The sequence below is a fragment of the Phragmites australis genome, chromosome 16, assembly GCF_958298935.1.
Source record: "Phragmites australis chromosome 16, lpPhrAust1.1, whole genome shotgun sequence".
NCBI classification, from domain to species: Eukaryota; Viridiplantae; Streptophyta; class Magnoliopsida; order Poales; family Poaceae; genus Phragmites; species Phragmites australis.
In genome coordinates, this window is record NC_084936.1 from 17,490,667 (window position 1) to 17,499,749 (window position 9,083).

At 43.2% G+C, this 9,083-nt stretch overlaps 1 protein-coding gene across 1 annotated transcript; it reads left to right on the top strand.

The window, feature by feature from the left end:
• Positions 1 to 339: 339 nt before the first annotated feature.
• Positions 340 to 3,363, top strand: LOC133895417 (multiprotein-bridging factor 1a-like). The gene is made up of 4 exons (XM_062335718.1): positions 340 to 651; positions 946 to 1,029; positions 2,817 to 2,899; positions 2,987 to 3,363. The coding sequence occupies exons 1-4, from the start codon at positions 510 to 512 to the stop codon at positions 3,107 to 3,109; spliced, it is 432 nt and encodes a 143-aa protein (XP_062191702.1). The 5' UTR covers positions 340 to 509; the 3' UTR covers positions 3,110 to 3,363.
• The last annotated feature ends 5,720 nt before the right edge of the window (positions 3,364 to 9,083 follow it).

Here is a 9,083-nt window from a genome sequence, read left to right on the forward strand (position 1 = left end):
ATCATATTTATGACTAAGAATTTTTTAACCATATTTTTTAAGACAATCACATTTAACTAATTTTAAACGTGACAAACTGGATAGTGATGACAATTCATACCAAACCAGGCCGACCCAAAGCACCCCTTGGGCCCTTGTTCGATTTTGTTACGGGCCGGAGTTTGTACACTTTGATGACAGGCCCAAACCTTATCCCACGGGAAGGTGAGAAAATATCTGGCTGCACCGACGTTCCCCAATCGATGCCACACTGCCATACCGGCCCCACCAGATGCAGGCCCCACCTGTCACCAGCGATAACGTTTCCCTGGATAACCATTCCCCGGTGCCCATCGATTGCGACTCCAGAACCTTCTTCCCTCCGCCTCCATATCTTTCTTCTTGGTCCGCCGCCTCCACCACTTCGCGTCCTCTGAGTTGCGTTGCGAGTTGGGAGAGAGAGAGTGCAGAGAGATCCGCGAGAGGCTGCCTTGTGGGACCGGAGAGTCAGCGAGGGGAGAGGGAGAGAGATGGCGGGGATCGGGCCGATCAGGCAGGACTGGGAGCCCGTGGTGGTGCGGAAGAAGGCACCGACCGCCGCCGCCAAGAAGGATGAGAAGGCCGTCAACGCCGCCCGACGCTCCGGCGCCGAGATCGAGACCATGAAGAAGCGTAAGCGCCCTAGCTTTCGATTGACCCCCGTCTTTTTCCTGGGATCGATTTTAGGTTTTCTTACGCGATTCGTTCGATTTCACCCGTATTTCCGTCTGTCGTGCTGATCGATGGTTGGGTTGGACGCCTAGGGTTTCCTTTCCTTTTGTTTTTTGTATTATTTTCGAAGTATTTCGTGGACTATTTTTGGGTTTTCTTTTTCTGGTTTTGTTGGTAGCTAGGGTTTTTATTTTTGTTGGTTGAACTACTTGTGTTTTTGGTTGATCTAAGTTCGACAATTTTTGTTGTTTGCAGACAACGCTGGGACGAACAAGGCGGCATCCAGCGGCACATCCCTAAACACCAAGCGGCTCGATGATGACACTGAGAACCTTGCCCGTGAGCAATCATCAATCTCCCACTCTCTCATCTATTAACAGATTCTCCACGCGCTTAATTGCTTACTTATCCATTGCGAACTTTAATGTTTGGGAACTAGGAGCGGTTATCTTGTAGCTTGCTCGCCGTTGTTATTGAGATGGAACTCGAGCCTTCGTACTAAAAACTCTCTCTGTGTTCGTGACTCAAATGGCATTTGATATATTTGCACAACTGTTTGTTGCCGTTGTGCATCCATTATCAGATTATTTCTCATGCTTGTAGTGAAGATTACATAGTTACGCCATGTCATAGATGTCTAACACAATCCTGACAGAGAGGATTGTTTTTCATTGCCATGTATTCTGCTTGTAGCTTCTGATAGGTTTTACTTTACTTCAGGGATCAAGTTTAGTAATGTTACAGTACTTTGGGATGACGTTACTGTTGTCTTTTGCATTAACCTGTGGTAACATATGATACTTTTGACTGATGTTGTGTGAATAGTTGGCAGACCATTATTTGTTTGCTCGTTCAAGTTCTTGCAGTGCCTACTGAAATAAGTGACATGGCTTTTTGGATGAGTGCCCTTGTGAATTCTTTGAGATTTCAGTAGGCAATGTATTTGTTTGTATGAGCATCTTGCATGAATGATCAACCTGAACACGACAGTGTAATTTCTTTTTGGCGTCCTAGTGTTGTTTGATCCTAAGTCATGAGCTGCAAATGTACAGGCTGCATTTTCATCGTAGGAAGTAACTATGGCATATCTTACAGGACAAAATTTCACAATGTGGTTTTAAGACTTACCTCTTGTGCTTTTGTACTCCAATAACCATTTGTCACTAAACATGGTGTATAATTTTTGCGGGTTGATACATCAGAACTACTACAAAGAATGATTAGAGCCATGCATTGTTAGTTGAGGGGACTGTGAAATAAGTTGTTTCTTTGTAGAATCTCCAGCATACTGCCATTTGCCTGTATTTATTTTATTCAAAACATAATAATTTCCAAATTCCCTTGTGATCTGTTTTTCTTAGACGTCATTGGGTTGATCATTCTGTGTGACACCGTATAAGAGCTCAACCTTTGGATTATGTCTTGTAATTCAAACATATTGAGATGAATAAAACTCCCATTGTGAACGAAATCTCCATTAATTTGAAATGCTAAGTCTCCATTTATTTTTAGTCCACAACTTTGTTTCTCTTGTGATGGTTGGTTTATACTCACCAGAGTTGATGTAACATTAGAAATAGAGCTTACAACTCTTCCTTATGACAAGCTAAATTGGAATTCATATGCAACGGTAAGTGAATTGCATTTGTATTTTCTGGTCTTAAGAGGTTGATTCATTCAAGATCTATTATACTTTTTATATATAGTCTCCCTCTTAAATTAAAAATTGAAAGTTTATGGCATGTAGAAGAATCAGGATGACACCTGTAGTTAGGTAACCGACCAAACACAAATTGGTTTATGCTAGCACAAGTACACCTTTAATTAGGTAAACCGACGTAACACAAATTAGTTTATGCTAGCACAAGTAACTTGGTTTCTCTATGGTGCAGAGCTTCACAACTTGCTAGCAAACAATTGGACTGCCTTGAAATGTGAATTTAATAGATTATGGTGCATCAAATATTTGAATGTCATGGGATATATAGGATCTGTGGGTTATCCAAAAATGTAGTCCAAAGCATTATTTGAGTTCTATGCAGAAGATCGCACAATGCTTTTCCGGTGCATGTCTTTTCATGACTATTATTCTGATGATTACTTGTGCTCTCCTGACCTGATGCTAGATGAGCGTGTCCCAAGTGACCTGAAGAAAAACCTCATGCAAGCAAGGCTGGACAAGAAGCTGACCCAGGCACAGCTTGCTCAGGTGTCTTGTTAAATCATGCGGCCTTAAAACTTCAGGGATCTTTGTCTGACCTTCTAATAAGTTGAATAAATGCTATTTGTCATCCAGATGATCAATGAGAAGCCACAGGTGATCCAGGAGTATGAATCGGGCAAGGCGATTCCCAACCAGCAGATCATTGGCAAGCTTGAGAGGGCCCTGGGAACAAAGCTGCGTGGTGGTAAAAAGTAGCTTAAATCCCTGGAGCATCAAAATTAAAGACAAGGCGATCCGTCTGCTTATCATCTATCTATGCTCGGTTTTATGGACATGCATACTGTTTCTGTTGGTACATCAGTGAATAACTGTGTTGTCGTGGACCTTGTCATGCTGCTCCTCGTATGTGTCATACGCCCTAGCGTGTTAAGAGTTGTGCGGAACCTGCATGCGAATTGATATGATAGCGTGCGTGGTCTAAGCATGATGTTGCTTTTTACTGGTGGTCATTACTGATGTTTCAGCTGCTTGGCTCCGGTATATTTTCGTGTTTGCTGTACTGTTGCTCTGTATTGGTTGTAGATGTATATATACTTTTAGCGATGTTAGTAAACACCGACGAGGCACGTGAGCTCCTATTGCCGTCCACCATCGCCGGAAATTTGGCTCCTCTGGAGGGCTGTCACTGGAGCCACCACATCGTCCAATGCTGAGTGGCCACCGCCTCCTACCCGAGTCCCGTGGCGACTGGATCCGTCACTAGCTCGCCTCCCCAAGCCCCTGGAGTCTCCGATTTTTTAAAATAATATTATTTATTCAAAAATTATAAAAATAATAGTTAATAGTATATTTTATGATTGTCCATTTGTCTCCCACGTGCAAGTGTATATAGATCGTGTAGCGACAGGTGGCGGAGACGAGCGGGCTGGGTGGGCGGTGAGAGGTGGGTGGTCTGCGATGACGGGTTTGAAATATGAAGTGTTATCACACGACAGAGTTTTAATTAAAAATTAAATAATATCTTTTTTCTAACTCAAGTTTTAGACAGAAAGTGATCATACAACAGAACTTTAATTATAAAATGACAACTAACAGTTTATTTGCTGAAAAACGATAGTAATAAGTACTAGCTGCCCATTTCTTCCTCGAGGTAGCCCAACATATGCATGGGCTTTTAAAGGTTACCCAATCATGTTGTCATTGTATCATTGATGATTAGTTGAGATTATTCTTGTACGATGAAAAAAGAACTACTCCATATTGTCAGGGAAGAGAGAGCTGGAGTTAGAGATAGAAGCGCACGAGTCACGCATACCACGGTGTGACTGCGTTATAATAGCAAGCCATGCTCATACAGAATGAAATGATCACACCCTCACAGGAAATCTTTACCAAACATCAATATCACAACTTTTCTAGCTTTTATAAAGAATCTCATACTCCAGATCCTAGCCATGCTCATACAGTCAGTAAATGCACCAGCCCTTAGCCACTATAAATAACCCCATCCTCAACCATAGACACACCACTCCTTCCTCAACTCTCTCAACTGTAATGTCTTCCTCAACTCTACCAAGCCCACCCAAGAATATTTAGGAGATTTTCATCCCTCAGAGGGTTGAACCGGTGATGTGCTTTTGTGGTGACCTTTATAGGCTTCGCAAGTCCTATGATATCTTCTACACATATGACTTAGTTTCTTTATGTGTGCCAACTACTGTAAGACAAGCTTCAACATGGACCATACGAGTACCTACCGGTATAACGACATACATCATCATGTGGCATGTTTTATATGATTTTATGCACTGTTTTACTAATCTCCTCTCTTTTTTCATTTGTCAAGTCTCCTCCACCTATATGTGACTTCATGTAATGACTCGATATAGAGAAAAATGAGCACCATAAGCGGTGGGTCGACATGAGCATGCGGTAGAGGAGGGAATCATATAAACGTTAGAAGTACGAGCAATAGTAGAAGGAACTACGGCTGAAGTGTCAGGAGGAGAAGGAGCGCATGAGGAACTTCGAGACAAACAAAGGATAGCCCAATGATCCTTTTGAAGGGAGGATCTGCTTTAGGGTTGTCCAAAATCAAGTCTCGCTTGATGACCCAATTCGAAAACACCAATATAGTAGCTCATACCTTGGTACCAGGGTATCATTCGCACCGTTCCTCTTGTACACGAGGAATAATTCTTTGTAAAAGGGTATTCGATTAAATGCCAGGGGAGTAGTTAGGATATCAGCTATAAATACCCCATACCCTTGGCTGTAAGAGGGTATTCAATTCTCATGTGCTAGACACCTAATATACATTATCTTTGTTCTGTTCGGACCTCTCTAGCTTTCGATGTCTCTCTCTTCGGGTTCTAACCTTGAGGCCCTCACACTACTTGTTTGGATCCATGTCCACAACAGTTGGCACCATTTGTGAGGATCAAATAGTAAGGAGCAAAGGATGCCACCGAAGAAGAAGGTCGCCTCGGTTCAAAGGTGGCGGTGGAGGACGAAGCCTCGGTTGCGAAAGCTCCATGGATGAAGGCATCACAGATGGGGAAGGTGTCCCACTCCAAAATCACCTAAGTTCGCAATGCAGACTCTTTAAACTCAAATGACGAGATCCCTAAAGAAACATGTGCGCATCCCAAGAGTGAAAGGCTTGGTGGTGGGGAATGAAGATTACACAGGATTGGAGGAGCTGAAGGTGACTGCATGGCCCTTTCAAGAGAAGGAAGCTTTGGAGGTAGCTCTAGTGGCGGAAACATGAATCGCTTGTGATAAAGCAACAACTTGGAGACGGAAGCACAAGCTGCAGAACTTCGGAGCATGATTGAGCAAGAGCAGTTGGCAACAGAGGCATGAAACGAACGAGGAGGAGGAATATCGATGCCTAGCCTAGGACGTGAAGAAAAAAGCAGAAGATCTATGCAATGAGATATGTGCTCTGAAGTAGTCGAATGCTTCGCACCTAGGGTCGGAGCACTTTACAGTGAATTCTCCATGCCAAGCGGTGGACCTAGAAAGGAAACACAAGTTATGACTTTAGGCTCTTCATACCCTACATATGAGCCTCATAGGTTGCGGCTTATTAACCTTGTTTCTCCGCTATCTCTAGGCCTACAAGCCACTCCATGCCTCCTGCCTTCAAGATGACAAGGCTTCCGTTCTACGATAGGAAGTCAGACCCCAAGGAGTTCACCATGAGTTTTGAAGCTACCATTGAGTTGACTAGGGGTGAAGCTTTGTGCTCACCATCAAAGGAATCGTGTGTTCGTGGTATACCACCATACTCTCGGGGTGAATCTACTCTTGGAGACAACTTTGCAAAGCACTGTTCATGAACTCCCAAAGAAATTACACCGAACCAATCACCTCCAGAGATCTCCACACCTGTAAGCAGGGTCATGAAGAAAGCCTTCGAAGCTATGTGCAACGATTTATACATTAAGTGTCAAGCGAGGGTTCCCTGTGATGACACAATCATTGACAACGATGCAAGGCCTTAGTAAAGGCACACTTTGTGCCTATCTAAACTGAAGTCCCTCAAAAAATATTGAAGAACTTCTTCACAAAATGGACGAGTTCGCATGGGCGGAAGACGATTACCTTCGAGAGAAGGAAGCCGTGCAATCCAAGTCAAAAAGCAACAAGCCATGTAAGGAGGGAGATCGAAGCAACCACAAGTGAGATGCTCCACGAGAGCATAACTCCGAAGGTGGGAAAGAGAAGAGGTTCCACGAGTTTCCACGAACGAAGGGGAACAAGTACAAGGTCTTCAACATTAAAGGCGAGAAGGAACATCACTCGTCTCATGAACCCCATTAAGAGGTTCATGAAGGAAGCAGAGAATGAAGCCGTAAAAGTAGCCATGGAGTCGGATGCATAGGAAAAGGTCATGGTTGTAAGGACCAGTGACACCCTTGGGGTGAATTAAGGTTTCTAAAAACTATTTGGCTCAAATTAACAAGATAAACCTAAATTAATTTTTATCTAAATGTGCTCTAAATTTATCTAGTATGGCTACTCTATCATAACAAAGTTTTGCACCGTAAGTTCTAATTCTTGCAACTACACATGCAACTGTAGGAAAGGTAAATTTGGAAGATAAAATGATACAATATAAATCACCAAAATATAAATGAGATAGACAGCACAAACTCGGCATGATGAATTTTCCTATGGTATCGGTGATTTACCTCTCACCACTAGTCTACGTTGGAGCTCCTTGCAAGGGTCAAGTTCTCTGGTTAGATAACTTCGAGGTTCTTGCCATTTGAGCTCCCCACACACTGGTGGTCTCCTACAAGTTGCACCCGGATGCTCACTGCCATCTTCATTATGGTAGTGCTTCACCACTCTTGCACGGGCCATTCCTCCCGCTCACAATGTTGGGGGCCAATCTACAAACTTGGTTGTATGATCTCGCAAGACTCACCACCACCAAGCTATCTAGGTGTAGATAAATATCAAGAGTACAAGTCTGGATCACTCACTTAATCCAACTTTAAGCTAATCACCTAGCTAGATGCATATTAGACCTAAACTATAACTAATCAAGTCCTTTATCTTGTGCTAATTAACTTGATCTTTTGTTTTGCTACTGTTTACCGGGTTATTAGTGACTAAACAATTTATTTTCAATGTGGTGGCATTTATCAGTGACAAAGTATTATTTTGCCACATGATATCATATTAGTGATGAAAAAGTAATTGTGACATATTATTTTGTCATCACTTACGGGCTAATTGTGGCTGAACTTGTTGTCCTCACTGTTACTAGTTTATTAGTGATATAATATTATGTCGACATGGCATATAATAATAGTGACAACTTTTCAGTGGTGAATATTTTTTTGTCATTATTTCTCATATCATTAGTGAGTAAATATGACATCACTGCACAAGATTTTATCCGTGACAGACTTTTTAGTGATGATAATTTTGCCACAACTTATTTGATAAATAGCATTGAAATAAATTTTTCGCCACTAAATAGCATCAGGAACGGGTGTTTGGAACACATGAGTAGGAATAGTATTGCAATTGTTTGGTAAGATTAACTCAACACCATTAGAACAGTGTCATCTAAAATTTCTGAATCTGGTATGGTCTCTCCATGATGATCCCGTACTTTATACTCTTTTATTATTCTATTAACCATGAGATGCTCCATTATAGAAATCCGATCAGTGAAGTGATTGTTTTTGCAGTTTTTGATCGGGCATCGAAGGAACTTTTCATCACTACAGTCGACAAAAACAAACTCAAACAATCAGACTTGGCTTCGTAGGCCCCAAGCCCAAAGAATCAGACTTTCTTTCGTCTCTCTCCAGTGTTGTCTCAAAGAAAGAATGTAATGTCTGGCTCTCCTCCATGCCACCTCCGCGTCCCTCCATTGATGATGAATCAGCTCAAAAAGCACCCAACCATCCTCATGCAACCGCCTATGGACCTGATTTGTTTTTAAAAAAATCCCGGCGTGACTTTCCTCTATAATATCATATTCAAAGGATTCCCGCTAAGTATCAAAATCTTTTTACGAAGAGATTTTCGTTTTTTTCAGCGTTTCAACAGTTTTCTTTCATAGTTTTCGTCACGAAAGGATTCCTAAGTTCATTTAGTTCAGGATGAGATTCTCTTTTCTTTTTCTTTATGAATATATTTGAAGGAAAACTGTTGGAGATGAGAGAAAATAAGAAAAGTAAGCATGGAGAGTGGAATAAAAAGGGAACGAAATGAAGAAAATATAGTTAGAGATAATATAAAGTTAGAGGATTAGCAGAGCAGCTACCGCATAAGGGCCTGATTTGTTTTAAAAAAACTCGCTGGTTAAAGCGGCCGCCAAACCCGTGCTTCACGACGCCGCACCTGCACACGGCCTTCACGCGGCTGCATCACCTCGTGCGCACCTGGCCACGACGCCTGCCGCCGCCGCGCGGCGGTCACCCTGCCCCCCCCCCCCCCCCATCTACGCAGCTGCAGCGCGCCCGCCCTGTGACTCCCATCCACGCCACGCCCGCGCGATCCACGCACCGACGGCGCGCTCGCCCCGCGGCTCCGATCCACGCCGCTACGGCACGCCCGCACTCGATCCCATCGCACACCGCTGCGGCCGCGCCCGGCGCCATTGCACGCCGGTTCCCCTCGGTTCGGCACCCGAACCGGGGCATCCATGTCGCCTTGCAATTCTACGTAGGAGTGTTCGAACCAAGAGGTAATTCAGCGT